At 46.4% G+C, this 18,916-nt stretch overlaps 1 protein-coding gene across 3 annotated transcripts in view; it reads right to left on the bottom strand.

Moving 5' to 3' along the window:
• The window catches only part of FYCO1 (FYVE and coiled-coil domain containing 1), a 231,330-nt gene that overhangs the window by 10,279 nt on the left and 202,135 nt on the right, over window positions 1-18,916 (bottom strand). For all 3 annotated transcript variants that reach the window (XM_029589659.1, XM_029589661.1, XM_029589660.1), the window contains exons 15-17: window positions 14,115-14,198; window positions 11,684-11,894; window positions 5,401-5,510 (exon numbers count right to left, since the gene is read on the bottom strand). In XM_029589659.1, coding sequence (XP_029445519.1) covers window positions 5,401-5,510; window positions 11,684-11,894; window positions 14,115-14,198 — 405 coding nt within the window. The remainder of the gene's footprint in view (window positions 1-5,400; window positions 5,511-11,683; window positions 11,895-14,114; window positions 14,199-18,916) is intronic.

The raw sequence follows: 18,916 nt of genomic DNA, 5'->3' as shown, positions 1-18,916 counted from the left end.
ACATATTTAGGTCTTCCAGTTTTATCTTATATGGCTTTTGATGCAGACCCTGCACCATTTTGGTTGCCTTTCTCTGGCCTGTTTCTAACATCTCTATCATTTTAAATTTGCAAATGCATTTGCAAAATTAACAAATTAATTTTGTGGTAGATTTGAATAGAACTGCAGATTAAATCAAAATTTTTCAGACTCACAGTAGATTGCAAATGTTTTACAGTTAATTTTACCCTTTCCACCGTCTAATCCAATTTTTTTTGTTTTTAAGGTAAACTCTATATTGCATTTCTTTCTTGTTTTGCAAACATTATATTCCATACATCCAAGATAAAGTTCCAAATAGATTACAATGGCTTAAACATAAGAGTTATTTTTAAAGCTATTTCTGCACAAAAAAAATGTTTTTCTGTATGCACAATGTCTACACCAACTTTATTGCTCTGCATTTTGAAACAACTGGCATAGCAATAAAGTTGGTATAGACATTGTACATACAGACTTCATTGAGTATTTCCAAAGTGACCTGACCCACGTGAGTTCACATTGAAAACTCTCGAGTAATTGGCAGAGTTCACGCACACATTTACTCACATAAACATACACATCCTCCTCTTTGGAGGGCCTGCATAATGTGTGTACACTTACAGCATAATGTTTAAAATCAAAGAGTAGGTAAGAAAATACCTCAGCTTTGCCTCAAAAACGCCTTTCCTCCTTATACATAAAAGCACATGCAAAACCGGGTAGTGTGTGCACTGATCCATTTTACAACCGCCATTCACATACAGAAAACATTTTTTTTTGGCAGAAATAGCTTTAAAAATAACTCTTTTATTTTTAAGCCATTGTAATCTGTTTGGAACTTTATCTTGGATATATGGATCAAGATATCAACCAACAAACTGTCAACCTGAACCTGTAACTAATCAGCAAGAACAACAACTCGCAAAAAGAACGATCAGCACTCTACAAACTGTACTGAATTATCTGATCTGTGTAATTGAGCTGCTAGACACCCCAACCCCAGTAGATTCTTAACCTTAGGAGGGCGTCTGGACTGATCCATGGTACTACAGGAACGAAAATTAGCAGGTAAGGAATAATTTTCTTTTCCTTGTTCGTACCCGGATCAGTCCAGACCGTGGGATGTACCAAAGCTTCCCTACATAGGGTGGGCCCCTGATACCCCAGCTTGAATTACCTGAGCACCAAAAGAGCCAAACACCGGTGCTTCAAGATTCAACCGGTAGTGATGCGCAAAGATATGCAAGACTTCCAAGTAGCCGCTCGACATATCTCTTGCGGAGAGACCGATCGACTTTCTGCCCAAGATGCCGCTTGTGCACGGAGTGAATGAGCTCTAATACCATCCGGAGGAGAATGGCCTGACCCGATATATGCTGAGGAAATAGCTTCTTTTAACCACTGCGCAATGGAGGATTTGTCACCTTGTGTCCTCGCTTGGGATTTCTTCACAAGACAAACAGATGGTCCGAGAGGCGGAAATCATTCGTCACCTCCATGGATCTAATAAGGACATGCTTGACATCGAGGCACCGAAGCTCTCTGGAGTCCTCGTCAGAGAAGGAGGGCAACTCCACCGACTGATTCAAATGGAAGGCTGACACAACCTTAGGTCAGCGAAACTCCGGAGTCTGTGAAACTGAGATAAGGCTCCCGGCAAGACAATGCTTGGATCTCCGAAATCCTCTGGGCAGAGCAAATAGACACAAAAAACATGGCCTTGAGAGTGAGATCCTTCAGACACGCTCTCTTCAAAGGTTCGAAAGGCGGTCCACCGAGAATCCGAAGGACCAGATTTAAGTCCCATGAAGGTGCCACTGAATTGACCGGTAGCTTGTCGTGCTTCACTCCCTTCAGAAAACGCACTATGTCCGGATGAGAAGACAGAAGAGCTCCCTGCAGGCGAGGGACCAAGGCCCCTAGTGCAGCCACTTGGACCCTCAGGGAATTGTAGGCCAGTCCTTTATCCAGGCCTTGCTGCAAAAAGGAGAGGATCTGTGGTAAGGACGCTTGACGTGGGAGAACAGGCACAGATGCACACCAATCTTCAAAAATCTTCCAGACTCGGACATATGAAATGGACGTGGAAGTCTTTCTAGCCTTGAGGAGGGTAGAAATAACATCCTCCTGGTACCCACGTCTCCCCAGCCGGTGCTTTTCAAAAGCCATGCCACAAGACAAAAGCGATCTGCCTGGTCAAAAGATACGGGACCCTGGTGGAGGAGGTTCGGCAGGTGCCCGAGCCGAAGGGGCCCCTCCACTGCTAGATTGACCAGGTCCGCAAACCATGGCCTCCGAGGCCACTCTGGTGCAATCAGAACCACTGACCCCTGATGGGACTCTATTCTCCGAAGCACCTTCCCGATCAGGGGCCATGGTGGAAACACGTGGAGTAGGAGCTGTTGAGGCCACGGGAGAACTAGAGCATCCACACCTTCCGTGCTGTGCTCTCTTCTGTGACTGAAGAACCATGGGCACTTTGCATTCTTTTGAGTGGCCATGAGGTCCAGATGGGGAACTCCCCACCTGCCAAAAATGAGGTCCACCGCCTTCTCAGAGAGTTCCCACTCTCCCGGATCTATCCGTTGTTGGCTCAGGAAATCCGCTTAGACATTGTCCACCCCGGCTATGTGAGAAGCCGCCAGATGGGAGAGGTGGAGCTCTGCCCACTCCATCAGGCTGACCATCTCCAGTCAGACATGCCGGCTCCTTGTGCCTCCCTGGCGATTTATGTAAGCCACTGTGGTTGCGTTGTCTGAGAGCACCCTCACGGCCCTGCCCTGAATTAGAGGAAGGAACCGACTCAGTACAAGGCGAACTGCCCCGGTCTCCAGGCGATTGATGGGCCAAGCAGCCTGCAATGTTGTCCATTGTCTCTGTGTCGATTTCCTCCTGCACACTGCCTCCCAACTGGAGAGGCTGGCATCCGAGTTAACTATGATCCATTGGGGGATCTCCAGCTCCACCCCCTTCAACAAATGGTCCAGAAGTAGCCACCAGGAAAGGCTGTGCTTGGCCCCTCCGGAAGTGGCAGGGGTGCCTGAAAATCCTGGGACACCGGCTTCCAGCGGGAAAGCAACGCCCTCTGCAAAGGACGCATATGTGCAAAATCCCAAGGAACCACATCTATAGTTGAAGCCATAGTACCGAGAACCTGCAGGTAGTCCTACGTTGTCGGGGGCGAGAGGCAACTGAACCGCTGCAGTTGGCTGAGAAGGGAATGCGCTCACTCCTGGCGGAGAAAAACTTTGCCCATCTTGGTATCGAAATGCACCCCCAGGAAGTCGAGCTTCTGCGAGGAGGCCAGGCAGCTCATGGCAAAATTGACGACCCATCCAAGAGAGTGGAGGAGGTTCAGAACCTTGCTGACCGACTGTTGACGCTGGGCCTCGGATTTCGCTCAGATGAGCCAATTGTCCAGGTACGGGTGAACCAAAATTCCCTCTCCGCAGCGCCGCCGCCACCACTACCATTACCTTGGTAAAGGTGCGAGGTGTGGTCGCCAGACCGAAAGGCAGGGCTTGAAACTGAAAATGCTGACCGAGGATTTTGAAGCGGAGAAAACGTTGATGATCCCTCAGGATTGGGATGTGAAGATAAGTTTCCGTCAGGTCCAAGGAGGCTAGAAGTTCCCTGCGATGCACGGCCACTATGACAGAGCGCAATGTTTCCATCCGGAAATGTGGTATCTTGAGAGCCCTGTTGACCATCTTGAGATCCAGGATTGGGCAGAAAGAGCCTTCCTTCTTGGGGACTATGCAGTAGACGGAATAATGGCCTAACCCTTGTTCCGTCGCCGGCACCAGTAGAACGTCCCTAAGCTGAGGAGCCGATCTAGCATCTGGTGCACTATCGCTTGCTTCTGAGGACCGCAGGGAGAGAAAAGAAACCTGTCTCTTAGGGGTCGCGCAAATTCTAAAACGTAGCTGTCTGTTAGAATATCGAGGACCTATTGGTCTGAGGTAATCTTGACCCACTCCTCGTAGAAAAGAGACAGGCATCCCCCTATCTTGGGAATTGAAGAGTGGGCTGGCAAGACTTCATTGGCAGGCTTGGATGTTGTCCCTTGGGAGAGGGCGTCCCGGGTTAGTCGTCGGCCATGAAAGGAATGAGATCAGGCTTGTGACCAGGAGGAGGGTGGTCTCTGATTCACCGGTCTAGACTGTCGGAATCGTCGCTGACCTCGGAAACGGCTTCGAGTGGAGCTGAACTTTCTGGTCGGTTGAGGTCGATCTTCCGGCAATTTATGTACTTTATTCTCCCTGAGTGATTTAATCATCTGGTCCAGCTCATCTCCAAAACAGTAATTTGCCATTGAAGGGCAGAGAACCAAGCTGGGCCTTGGAAGAGGCATCCACCGACCAGTTGCGGAGCCAGAGAAGACATTTGGCCGATACCGCCGAAACCATGGTCCTGGCTAGTACACGCAGAAGATCATACAGAGCTTCCGTCCCATACGCTATGATAGCCTCCAGGCATTCTGCCTGCTATGCTTCGTCCGAAGGTAGCTCCTGAGCTCCCAGAAGCTGTTGGACCCATCTGAGACCTGCTCTCTGCATGAGAGAGCTACAGACCGCCGCTCGAACGCCCTCCATGGAGGGCGCACTGGATGGCTGGCGCCATCTTTAAAAATGGCGCGGGCCATCCAGTGCTCCTACCATGTGACAGGGGCCGGCCAATGGCATGGATACCCTGTCACATGGTAAGGGCAAAGGGCCATCGGCGCCATTTTGATTAGTGGCAGCCGACGGCCCGGGAGCGGGAGATCGCTCCCGGGACCCCCACTGGGCCACCAGGTACCTGTAAAAAGTTTTTTGGGGGGGGGGTCGGGAGGGAGGGGGAAGCTAAGGGATTAGTTTTAAAGGGTCAGGGTGGGTTTAGGGGTTATTTTTATGTGCCGTTTTTCCTGCCCTCCCCCAAAACGATAAGAGAACCCCCACGAACAATATCATGGGGTTTTCCTATCGTTTTGGGGGAGTCCCCAATTTCTGACGATTTTGAAAATATCATACAATATTTTCAATCATCCGAAGCCCGATTCACATCCCTACTACTCACGCCGCTGTCAGACTATTATGTGAGTGTTATATTACTGTCAAAGCAACACTGGATGCTGCTGGAAGGGGAACGAACATGGAACTCTCAGCACTTATAAATTACATTAATTACTTGCCTAGACTAATGAATTGGTTAAAATTCCTAGGCACCTTACTACTCATGTTTTGTGAATTTCTAGCTACTGTAGCTTTTCCTAACATGCTGTGGGCTAAGGTTCACCCTGGTATTTCACCACCTGCCTCCCATATGGCCGGCAGCATCTATCTCCTGTCTTTAGTGCAAAATATTCCACAAAGGGTGATTCACCCGACGCGCACTCACCTGGAGAAGGTGTTGTCAAATATCAGAGTGTAAACGCCAGGGTTCCTGACTTTCACCTGCCCTGTGATGAGCTCCTTATGGGAGTTACAACGGGTCAGAGGAATAAGGACCTGTCGAGATGGGGAGAAAAAGATTTTCAACAGCTTTCCACTTGGATCGTGTTTTGCTTATTTTAATGTCCTTTGAAACAGGTAAGCTTAGATGAATTATGTTTGCCTGGTTAGTACAGCAGAACTTTTAACACTACTTCTACCGCTCCTCTGTCATGCTGCCCACTGCTACTCTGGGCAGCCTCCCTGAGATGAGCGGTGACTGAAAAAACGATGGATTGAGACAGTGCTTACAAGCTGGGAATCTCCAGCCAGTTGCAACTTTCACATCCCTCTGTAATTTAGGGTAGGGAAAGTTGTTTGTTTTTTTTCACCAGAACTGAAATAACCTCTATGTTCTCCAGTCGGTATTAATCCATGCAACACAACTTCAGTGCAGACATTCAACTGAAAAAAGGCCTTTGATAGAATTAAGGAAAAAAAACAAAGAAGCTTTGTACACTGGAAAGAACTTTTACAGTTTTATATCAACAAAAGGGATCGGGGGCATTGAAAGGCATCAATCTTTAAGGAGATGGAGGTTTTATTCTCTCCCTCTTTATTCTGCCTGTCCCTTGGGAAGGACTGAGTTAGTTTAAATGCCCTCACAAGTAACAAATTGTTGTTAAAATATACTGCATTGCCTGTTTATATAGAAACATTTGATATTCTGCCTATTACCAAGAATGGCCTTAAGATGGATTACAAACATATTTGAATCACGTACAGTAAGAGTAACATTAATCTCAAGGTCACTTACAAGCACAACTGGATCAGATTTACAGTTATAGCAGTATTATGAAAATATGTTCCCTTTATCCAGAACAAAAAACACATAGGTTGGGCAATTGTACAGAGACAGTTAAGGGTTGAGCATAGTTAACTGAATCGTAGTAGTAAATGTATTTATTTATTTATTTACTTAAGACATGTATAGGCTGCCTTATGCCATGTCCTATGCGGCTTCCAGTAAAAACATTCATAAAAATACATAAACAACAAAACAATCAAAATTTACTAACAATAAACCAGCAATAGCTCTGACAGTCTATATAGTCAAGATGAGCTATAATAGTTCAGGAGGGTAGGAAGACAGAGTCATTATAGGTGCTGGTTGTATTTATAGTAAAATCAAGGATCTACTGGAGCAGAGCAGAATCACAACCGATGCAAGAGATGCTTAAACAATAGGGTGGCAGCAGGTGCAGACAAAGTAAGAATCTTGAATATGGAAGCCAAGAGATGTTAAGTTATAATCTTTGATGCATTTATGAGAACATATTGTTATGAATTATGGGTAGTTATATTTGTCCTGCAAATTTTGCTTCTTGAGGAACAAGAGAAGGACTGAACTGTTTCTGGTGTGTGGCAACTTGATGTGTTTTCAAATAGAAGGAGTGGGGGTGTTTGAGGAGCCCCTACTTGTGTGGCATTGGGGTTGCATTGGAGACCTTGCCTCATATACTCTCTTCCCCCATTACAGTCACTGGGGAACTGTTTTATTCTAGGGTGTGGACCCTCCTCCCTTGCAGCCTGATCAGACAGCTAGCAGCAGGAGGCAGTAGGGGCTGGCGGGTGGAGAGGAAGGGAGTCACGTCTTTTTCTACGCATGCAATGGGCCAAAATCAGGATCAGCCTCTTTATGCTTATCTAGGTGAGGTGGCAACAGTTTCCTATTACTGGGGTGTATCTGAAGCACCACCTTGACAAAAATGCGTGCTCTACACCACCGAAAGGAACTTGCAGGTCCTGACAACCACTGCCACTTCAACACTGCTTCACATCTGTGTACAAATAAACAGCGGCAAGAGGTACTGTTTTCTCACCTTGATTTTTGGGATTTGTTGATGGGTGGGTGGGGGACTTCTAGGACCCTTCCTGTCTTCAGGCAATTTATTGCCCTTCGATTCTCCCAACTGCTTCACGAGCTTCTACAAATCCTCCCCGAAGAAGAGCTTCCCCCCTGAAAAGGAGATTCGGCAGCTGGGCCTTAGACCACACAACTGCTGACCAATTTCACAGCCACAAGAGCCTTCGCGCCGCCATGGCCGAGACCATACTCCTGGCAGAAATCCGGACCATGCCGAACAGAGCATTGGCCAGAAAGGCCACTCCTGCCTCTAAACGGGTCACCTGCGCCGCTTCAGATGCCGTTCCTGAACGCTTGTCATGCGCTTTCGGCACCCAGGACAAACAGGCTCTCTGCATCAGACCTCCGCATACCGCTGCCCGAAGGGCCAAAGCTGAGACTTCAAAAAGCCGCATGAGTGGAATCTTCAGCTTCCTATCCTGCAGGTCCTTGAGAGCCACCGGCCCCCATCACCGGGATGGTAGCCTTCTTAGTAACCACTGAAATGGCTGCATCCATCTTGGGAATTCTCCATAAATCCAAGGTCTGTTCTGGCAAAAAAAAAATTTAAAATTCTGCGCACAAAAACTGAAAATTCTGCTAAATTCTGCAAACTTTATATTGGTCAAAATAACACAATTTACATGATAGTCTTTAAGTAATTACATTTTAAATTATTACAGACAAAAGTTATTACTTAAAGTGGCAGAATTTTAAATATTTTGAGCAGAATTTCCCTAGAAATTCACTGTAAGAGTGTCCCTTCCACATACACACACCTTCATACAGGCTCCCTCACTCTCTCGCACACACACATCCCCTCATACAGGGCCCTCTCTCTTGCATACACACCCACACAAGCTCCCTTTCTCTCTCACACATACATCCTCACACAGGCTACCTATGTCTCTCTCTCATGCAGCCCTTCACACAGGCTCTGTCTCACACATACACAATCCCTTCACACAGGCTTGCACCCTCACATACACACAATCCCTTTTTCATACACACGAGCTCCCAGTCTCTCACACACATACATCCTCCTTCACAATCTCCTCATATAGGCTCCCTCTCTCTGAAATCCACACTCAAGCATTCCCCCAGCCCCCCTCTCTTACCTCCCATGCTTTCTCTCACCCTCCCCCACATCCCCTCTCCTCATATAGGCTCCCTCTCTGAAACCCACACTCAAGCATCTCCCCCACTCCCCCTTTTACCAACCAAGCTGTCTCTCACCCTCTCCCACACCCTCTCCTCTCTCACACACACACATTCTCTCTCTCCCGGCATCCACCTCCCCTCAAATAGGCTCCCTCTCTCTGAAACCCACACTCAGGCATCCCACCCACCCACCCTCTCTAACCTCCCATGCTCTATCTCACACCCTCCTGCTCTCTCTCACCCTCCCCACCCCCTCTTACCAATCATGCTCTCTGTCACCCTCCCCTCTCTCACACACACATTCTCTCTCACCGGCATGCCGCAGGACACGCTCCGTTCGCGGCGAAGATGAAGGCCCGGCATGCCATTCACAGCGAAAAGGGAAGGTCCCCGTGTGCCATGAACAGCGTGCCAGGCCTTCATCTTTGCCGCGAATGGAGCGCGTCCTGCTGCACATGGGGTCCTTCCCTTTTCACTGCAAATGGCGTGCCGGGCCTTCATCTTCACTGTGAACGGAGCGTGTGCCACGGACGCTCTCCGTTCGCTGCATGCCGGGGTCTCCTCTGCTATTTTCTCCGCAGAATTTGGCAAGTCGCGAGAGCTATGGCTCCCCCATAGCTCTTGCGACTTTCAGGCCCCCCTCGAGAGATTCCCACTTCCAATCCACCAACTTCTTCACCTGCTTTGGTAACGGAAAAGTGGTAGGGAGTGCCTTGCAGACCCTTCAGGAGCGGATTCACTCCTTCCTTGTCCAAGTCTTCCTGGACGTCTTTAATGCCGAGCACCTCCAGCATCTGGGGAATCAATGGATCCAGTCCCTCTCTCCAAAACAGCTGTACCACTCGCGGGTCATCTCCTTCTATGACTGCAACCTCCTCTGGGTCCTGAGCATCCGGATCCTGCATGGGATCCCCCAAGTCCTCCAATGGATCCTGGTCCAGGTTCTGTCTCAGATCTCCCAAGGCACTAACAGGGTCCTTGTCTGGTACCACCGGACCTTCTTGAAGCTGCTCAGGATCATTCAGGCTATCTGACGAGTTGCTCTTCTCCAGGGTTCGCCTGAGTCCCAGCATCCATAGGATCCCTCCTGACTCCACAGGCTTTCTAGCCCTCCTGGCCATCCGGGACTTCCTAGCTAAGGACCTCTTTGCTCCTAACTCCTTCCTGGCTAAATAAGCCTTATATGAAGGAGAAGCACAAAACCCGTAGAAAAAGCCTCTGGGTCTGAGAAGAAAGAGTCTTGATCGTCCCCTGCCACCAGCAGGGTCCTTTCCTACAGGAAAAAGCGTGGGAGGGGAATTCTAGGCTCAGAAATGGCAACCTGCACTTCTGCATGTGCTGCCAAAATAGCCACCAGCTCTTCTGATACCCCCCCCTCCTCCCGGGTCCTGAGGAGCCGACCCAGCCGCCTGCACTTTGCTGCTCCCCGGGGGTCCCACCGAAGTCTCGCCCCCACCCCCCCGAAGCACATTTGCGGCAAAACGAGGCCACATTGAAGCGAGTCTGCCTCAGACCACAGCCACGGCAGAGTCTACCATGCTGCTCAGGAGCCGGCAAGTCCGGTGCGGTCGGACCCGCACATACAGTCAGGCCTAAAAATAAATGCAGCCGCCGCGATCGTACTCACCGCTGTCCCGGTGTTGAAATTCAGCACTAACTCGACCCCGATTAAAGCAGGCAATTAGGTCCACTCCCTTCTGCCTGCCTCCCGACAGATAAAACAAAACTTACCCGCTCCTCAGCCTTGCACACAAACGCTGATGCAGCCTCTCTCCCGGCTTAACTGCTCTTTCTTTCTTTTTTTTTTTAAATAAAACAGGGCCAAAAAGAAAAAAGGGGAAATAAATATTCCCCTGCTTCTGGAGGCTACCTGCTGAGGAACCAGGCACACCAAGGGAGCAAAGGGCCCAGAGGGGGAGAGGGAACCAGGACCCCTGGCTATCTATCCCCCTTGCCAAATAAGGACCGAGTCCTGATAGGGATTGCCAACCCCCCCCCCCCCCCCTCACCCTGCTCTACCCAAGAGATGGCCCACGAAGAAACCTAACACCTCAGGGAGCTGAATCTTCTTCTTCTCCTTTTTTTTTTTTCAAACACCTCCAGACTGCAGGTATGCACCTCTACCATCTGCTGGAGACAGAGAAATACAGAGGGCCTTGCAGGTGGCACTCTCGGTTATGTAGCAGTGCATCTAAGTTTTGTTCTCTGCCTCCATCTGCTGGTAGGGATGCATAAACCCACTTGTCTGGACTGATCCGGGGTACGAACAGGAAATACCTTTTCTCCTGGGTAAAGAACTCTGAACTTTGTCCTCTAAAAGGCAGTATTCAAAGGGATCCCATCAGCCAGTGAAGGAATTACTCAGCTAGATGCTTTGGGGGTAAAAGTTGAACCCCCTCACCCTGGCTGCAAACTGCTGTGTTATTTCTAGGTGGCTAGAGTTAGCTGCAGGAAGAAGGGGCCATTCCAGTAGCATAGAAGGGACACCACATCCGTAGGTTTGATTTTAAAATCGCTGCGTATCATTTTCCATGAGGAGTTGCACCACAAAAATTGCAGGTGCAAGACCCACAAGTTCCTGTCAATTTTGAAAGGGAACTTGCCCGGCTAATCTTCCTTTGAAAATCAGCAGGTCGGCAGGTACAAAAGTACCCCCTGAACTTACACCAGTGTGAACAAGTAATAACTGACCCCCGGGGATCCAGTTTTGTCTCATGGTATTAGTATAGCTAGAAGTGGCGTGGGCTATGCCTTTGCCTCCCTCATTCCTATAATTCTGTTTTGGAAAAGTAGTCAATTCAATATTTGTACTGCGGTTTATGCTATTGCTGTTTTACTGACCAATGTAAGTGATTAATGCTTTGCATAAAAAATGGGAATACCAGCTAACTCAGCAACTGCGGACAGTGCTATTTGATAATTTTCACATTCAGTCTTCATATGCAAATTGGTTGACTGCTCTGATAAATGGCGCTTGTATACTATGTTTTTGTAGACCCTTGCATGCATCACTTTCTTTTGGGGTTGGCTTTCTTGAAGTGATAGCATCTTGGGTAATATCAGGGAACTAGACCTTCCAGTTGTATGATGCCCTTGCCTATGGCATAGGGACACTTAACTTTTAGCTTGGTCAAGCCACTCTGCCTGATACCAGGAAACAGCAAGGTCAGCACCTGGGCCTTACCTTACACTGATCCAGCGGTGCATCATCGGATTCCTGGTAGACCACGCTGAAGGATATGCTCTTCATATCTGAGGAGAATGTCCAGCTGATCATAACGCCCTCCTCCGTCACAGTTATGGGGATGGTGCTGTAGGTGCTGGACTTGATGAACAGCTCCCTGTTGCCTTCCCCAAAATTTAAAATCTCTTCCATGCTGAGGGGCAATCTTAGCCTATACAGAACACACAGCAACACTGAACAGGTGCTGTTAAACTTTATAGCAACAACAAAACAAAACGTATTGCTTGAGGTAAAAAATGCAAACAGTGATGCCCCTGCCTTTCTTGCCTGTTACTTCAGCAAACAATAACATTAATCTCGTATTACCTCAGATGGTGCTACCAACTATTAGCTTTTTTTCCTTAAGCTGCTCGCCTGACACTCTCCCGAACTCTTGGGAACAGTCTGGCTAGGCAACAGTGTCACAAATTACCTCACACAGAATGGAATATTATTGGCTCATGCGAAGTCAGCAATATTATCTGTGAAATCACACCCAGTATGAATCAATTTGCTTCCATGAGTATAAGATAATCTGCAACTTGCTTGCTAAGGCGGCTCCTTCAGCAGATTCTGGATAATTCTGGAATGCTGATGAAAGAATTTTAAAAAAATGACTGCCAGTTGATACCAGGTGATTAGCTATTTCACATACATACTGACTGAGATACTGCATAGCACTCAGACTGTATAGATTCCCTTTCAACTGATACTAGACAAATAAAGGTAAATATGATGAAAGGTTGCATACATCAAGACAGGGCGCCATATCAGTAAGGTACTAGTGCAGGCTGATGTTGTTCTTGGTCATCAAATAACAGGCTATTATTGGACATGACACAACACACAATCCCTGCATAAATTCACTTCCACAGGGAGTTGGTAAGTGAGTGTGAAAGGAAAAGAAGAACACCCAGATCGACATAATTTGTGTCTCTTGTTTAATTTTATTTTCTGTATCAGGATGTAAACTACCACAAGATTGCAGAAGAAAAATGAATAATGAAGGCAAAAAAAAAAAAAAAAAATATATATATATATATATTAGAGATGTGCATTCGTTTATCACGAATTAGGCAATTTCGACAAAATTGCCTAATTCGTTGTGGTTCAGGGGACTCGAACCCCAAAACGGATTTTCCCCGAACTTCGGGGAAAATTCATTTTTCGGGTTAGTGTGGGGGGAGGGGCACATTTATTTAAAAAAAAACAACCCACTCCAACCCTTCAATTTCACTTTATCACAAACCCCCCACCATTCCGATCCCTCCCCAAGACTTACTAAAAGTCCTGGTAGTCCAGCGGGGGTTCTGGAGTGATCTCCTGCACTTGCACCATCGGCTGCCAGTATTCAAAATGGTGCCAGTGCCCTTTGCCCTTACGATGTCACAGGGGCAACCGGTGCCATTGGTCGGCCCCTGTCACATGGAAGGAGCACAAGATGGCGCCGGCCGTCCATTGCTCCTACCATGTGACAGGGACCGACCAATGGCACCATTTTGATTCGTGGTAGACCCGACAGCCCAAGAGGGAGACATCGCTCGTGGGACCCCGCTGGACCACCAGGGCTTTTAGTAAGTCTTGGGGAAGGATCGGGATGGTGGGGGGTTTGTAATAAAGTAAAATTGAAGGGTTGGGATGGTTTTTTTCCAATTTTTTTATTTCCCCTCGATTCTTTTTTTTTTATTCGTTTTCCAACTCGTTTTTCCCAATCCGTGCCGCCAGAAAACGATCCATGGGAAAACGAAATTTTCAACGAAGCGCCTGAACCGAAATCCGAACTGATACGAAAAAAACAAAGCTCATCTCTAAATATATATCTTTTTTGTTCTAACATTGAAATTCCCAGGCAAAAATAAAATAAAAACCGATAACAAAGGCTTCCACATATAGGACAGATATAACAGTTAGTTTCATTTCATCATGCATGAAAGGAAGAAGAGCAGTAAGGATGCCTGTAAAAATGAAGCTAGAAAAAAAATAAAACAGGAGAAAGCTAGTGGGCTTACATGTACAAATCTGGAAGATCTGTTGAAGGCAAGCAGGGAGAGAGAGAGAGAGAGAATGAAGAGAAACACATTGGCGAAGGTGAAAGCAAGAAAAACAGAGAAGGCAAAATGCACCAGAAGGTAGGTGGATCTAGCAGCTCAGCATTCAGAATTACTGTTTGCTGGAGGGAGTCGGGAATTTTACTGGAGTTGTCCTAAGTGTGCACTCATGGAGTTCTAGGGGCACTTTCGTTTGAACCAGAAAGCACTCAGCCTTTGGCCTGGTGCCTCCAAAAGCATTATGATCGTAGACCCTGCTGTATATTGCTTCACACATAAGCATTAATATAAATGCATGCCTCTTAATCACTTAGGGATTTACTGACAATAGTCATTTTACTTACATCAGTTCGCCGGACTTCAGCAGGCATATTTCACTGTCTTGTGTGGCCTGGAAATCCTCAGGGTCATCCGGGATCAATGAATTCCTGCAACAGAAACATATGACTATTTGTGTTATCCCATACAATCACGTAAAAAAAAAAAAAAAAAGGGCAGCTCAGCTTGACATATTTACTTTGGGAATCCAGTTAACTTGAAAGTCTGCAGGTCATTTTGTACTCAAGGACCTGCAAGCTAGTTTTCAAAGGGAAACTGTTGACAAATTGCTCATATACAAAAGTATCTGCAAACTTTGCCCCTGCTTTACAAGTGGGCAGACTGTGCATAGCAGAAACTATGCACAGGAATAGGAAAACCAAATCCGCCATATTTACACTGCCTTGCTTGACCTCCCCCCATGTCCACCTTTTTTGCCCGCTCCTCATCTCCTTCTGAAACTTGGCAGCTAGATTTAGCCATTTAGTGTTAAGGGGGGGGGAGGTCAGTTTTCAGCTCCAAGGATTTACCTAAATAATTGCTTATTTACCTGAGTAAATTCTTTTGAATATTGAACTCCCTATGCCTTCTAAATCAAATATTCACAAATGAAGCCATTAAAATAATTCTTTGGAATTGCTCTACTGTGAAATTATATTATACATTTGAATCAGCTCTTGTAGTTTGTGAGAAAAAAAATTATACTATCTCTTTGCATATATTGCAAATGAACATTTTTTTTCAAACATTGAATAGGATTCTTTTAATAATCATCAGCAAAATGTAGGAAGAACATTAAAAGGGTAATTTTCAAAAGGATTTACACACTTAAAACTGGGTTTTACATGTGTAAATGCACTTTACCCATGTAAATGGGTAAAGTGCATTTACACATGCATTAATATAAATGCATGCCATTGACCTATCAACAGATTTTATGCTCATAAGTGCATTTTAAGTGCATAAATGGGCTTTTGAAAGTTGCTATGATTGTATCTTACATTTACATGTGTAACTCCTTTGAAAATTACCTTCCCTAATTATGGGGCCTATTTAGAAAACTATGATACTGTTTTAACATGTGTCATTGGTAAATGGACCGCATTCAGATTAATGGGGCATTATCACATTTTCGTAACTAGGTCCTTATGTAACAAAAAAATGTTTTTTTTTAAAGAATGGAGCTGCCCCTGTGAAAGCAACTAGACTTTGTGCCTAGCCCTGGCTTCAGATCCTTGATTCAGCAGCAGCTGGGAATGCTGTGCATCTCTTTGGCTGTTGATGGTTGCTGTATTAGAAGCGGCCATCTCACTATTTCCCAGAGCTCAAGCACTTCACCTATGTGGCATAACCAAATTACACCAACCATGTCGGACAGCAAACTCAAGTCACAAGGCTCGATACAAATCCATTTTTAGCTGAAATTATAAATTATCATCATGCAGGTCATAGCTATTTAGTAACAACTTATGAAGAGCTATGTCGTGGCTATTTCATATCCCCTGCATACAACGTAAGGTACAGACTGTAGAAAGTACTTGGAGTGGAAGACTGAAGAGAGAGAGAGGCGCCAGGCAGGCTGTGGAGTGGTGGGTGCAGAAATAGCTGTGCAGGAGATTCTCCGGTGGGACGGCCCCAAGGGGTGGAGCTGCGGTATAGTGGGTGTAGACAGGAGGGCACAGGACAGCCCACAAAGCAGGGAAGCCCGAGCCCGAACTCAGCAGCCCACGTATGAGCAGTAGAGAAGCAGGCCCGAGGAACGGGACAGCTGACAGTGGTAGTACACCCCGAAGCAGACCCCGTGGAGCGGGGAAGCTCAATTTAGTCTCTAAAATGGTGAGCGCGACCCGAGGAGCGGGAGAGCACGGATGGTCTTGATGAGCACAGGCACAGGCACAACCCCAAGGAGTGGGGAAGGCCAGCTGAGAGACTCACTAGTTTCCATAATAGTTCCAAGGGAGACCCGAGAGGTAGAGCTGGTAGCTGAATAGGATCCAAGATATGCGGGGCCAGCCAGAGGAGTGGGGTAGGCCAGGGGAGAAGTCCCCGTAGGAGCGCACACTGACCCCTGAGGAGTGGGTGCCAGACAGGGTCCAAGAGGCAGGCAGGAAGCGGCATCTCAGGAACTAGAGGCAGGCGTAGAGGACTCGTATGGAACTTGTTGCCAAGTCGGCTTGCTGGGGGTGAAGGTGGAGCTTAAGTACAGGAGTCCGATGACATCATCAAACGGGGATGCCCCGAGGTTCCCGCCGAAGCGACTTCAAAGGCGTGGCCTGTGACGCACGCGTGCAGGAAGGTCTGACATCAGAGTAGGAAGTAGCGGCATCTATGCCGTGAGGAGGCCCGAGGAATGCAGCAGTGTAGGCAAGCCTGTGCAGCGAGCAGGCCCGGGGAGGGCAGGAGCGAAGAGCAAGCAGTGAGTTCTCGCGGTCGCAGCCGTCTGTGACCGACAGGCATAACAATTGACCCCCGAGACTTTACCAGATTTATACCATTCAGTATTACTCGTTTAGTCAGCAGGGATTGGCCCTAAAGAGGTAATCATGCTCTTTATCCTCTGATGGTCAAATGTATCACTTCCATCACCACCAATATACAGGAGACCTGAGCCTTGATGTCGCAGAGTGCAACAATATGTTTGGACCATGGGGCTTTTCCTTATCCCCCATTACTTCCTACCTGTTTCTCTGACTGGGCCCCAAAATCTATTTCATTTCTTCACCATGCTATTTGTATGTCTTCCCACTACTCTTCCATCTTCCCCTTTGTTCAATGTTAGTTTAATAAGCTTCCTATTTTCATCCAATTCAACTTCCCCTCTACTGTTTGTATCTTAGAAGCAAAACAGACTCACTTAGAACAATACAAGTAGAAAAACCTCATTAGGACTGCCAGAGAATACAGGGGGCAGACCATCACGGAGATTCTGGCAGGAGGGCTACAGACCCAGGACCAGATCACAGAAAATGGACACTCAGCAGTGGTAAACCTCTCCTCTAAAACTCTCTCTCATGATCTACTGATTGTTTTGAGTAAAGGTTTATCTTTTGCCTCCAGGAGTGATTGATCCTGTTATTGCAACTTTTTTACAGTTGGTTAAAAGGCATTTGAATGTTATTGCATTCCAGAATAATAGGCATATGAATAATTTTTCCCACAAAGAGTGGGTGGCTCTTTCTCAACTTCAATCTGACAGATATTATTATAAAGCCAGCAGACAAAGGTGGGGCAGTAGTGGTATTAAATGCTGTTGATTATGTAGACTTGTGTTCACAACTCTGTCTCTACGTTTTACGCACCTTTGCCTGCTAAGTCTACTCTATATATCAAACATGTGATTGATGCATCTGTTGATCAAACCGCCGACTGTGGCTGGATTACCCACAAAGAAAAGGGGTTTGTGAAAGTAGCGCATCCTATTTGTCCTTTTTTCTTCCGTTTACCAAACATTCATAAACGACTAGTAAAACCTCCTGGACGGCCCACTGTGTCCTCACTGAGTTCATTACTAGAACCATTGTCTATTTTTGCAGACATTTTTTGCATGATTTTGTTCAATTACCATCTTATGTTAGGGATTTGGGACATGTGATTTCCATTCTAGAACAGCTAGTATTACCCATCCCAAATTTACTGTTGCTTACCATTGATGCAGCATCCCTCTATACCAACATCCCGCAGGACAGAGCCATCGAGACTACATGCCTGTTTTTGTAATAAAGGACTGCACCGAGTTCCTACTCATTTTCTAGTTGAGCCGATCAACATAGCTATGATGAAAAATATCTTTTGTTTCGATCGGGCTTTTTCAGCAAATTAAAGGTGTGACGATGGGGGCCGCAATAGCCCCGGACATTGCTAACCTGTATGCAGGAGTGTTTTGAAGAACAGGTTTTATCCACTTGCCCCTTTAAAGACAATATTGACGTGTGGAAACGATACATCGATGATATTTTGTTGTGGTCTGAAGCACAGGATAGCCTGAATGCTTTTTAAAGCTTGTTGAATCAACAAGACCCTAATCTACAGTTTTCTTCCAACATTAGTAGTTCTAAGATTCATTTCTTAGATATTGCTATCCAATATTATTATGATGGGTTTCAGTTTTCAATTTTTAGGAAACCCACAGAAAGGAACACTTTTCTTCATTATACAAGTTGTCATCCTGTAAAACTGAGACAGAATCTCCCTGTGGGACAATTTCTCAGATTGAGAAAGTTATGTTCTTCCACAGAGGAATACAAACAGAAAGCTACAGAAATGTATCAACATTTCAGGGACAGAGGCTATCCTGTTAAAATTTAAAAGAAGTCCTTTAAAAGGGGATAATGGGCCAATAGTGACCTTTTACTGCAGCCAATTTTTAAACATAAATCGTCAAGAGTGATTTGTGTACTCCCGTTCTCTCCAGAGACCTGGCAAGTACAACAAGGTATCCAAGCAAATTGGGATTTCCCTACCTTTGCATTGAAACGAGTGCATAACCTTAGGGATAGATTGGTCCATTCATCGTATACACATCCCACAGGAGTGGTCACTGATAATCAAAGGGGACGTTTCCCTTGTGGACATTGTAGCATTTGCCTGCTTTCTTTTACGGGCGACACTTTTACTTTATCAAATCAGCGCCCCTTTAAATTACTTTCAACCATGTTCTGTGAGTCAGTGGGTATAGTTTATTTAATATGCTGTCCTTGTGAGTTTGTGTATATTAGGAAAACCACAAGATCTAATAGAATAAGAATTCAAGAACATTTGAGTTGTATTAGATGGCGTAGGTTGGAGGCCCCCTTGATTTCCCATTGGCATGCACTCAACCATCAGCCAG

The sequence above is a fragment of the Rhinatrema bivittatum genome, chromosome 2 (assembly GCF_901001135.1).
Source record: "Rhinatrema bivittatum chromosome 2, aRhiBiv1.1, whole genome shotgun sequence".
In the NCBI taxonomy this organism is placed as follows: Eukaryota; Metazoa; Chordata; class Amphibia; order Gymnophiona; family Rhinatrematidae; genus Rhinatrema; species Rhinatrema bivittatum.
The sequence above is the reverse complement of the archived record's forward strand: the minus strand, read 5'-3'. Positions and strand labels throughout refer to the sequence as shown.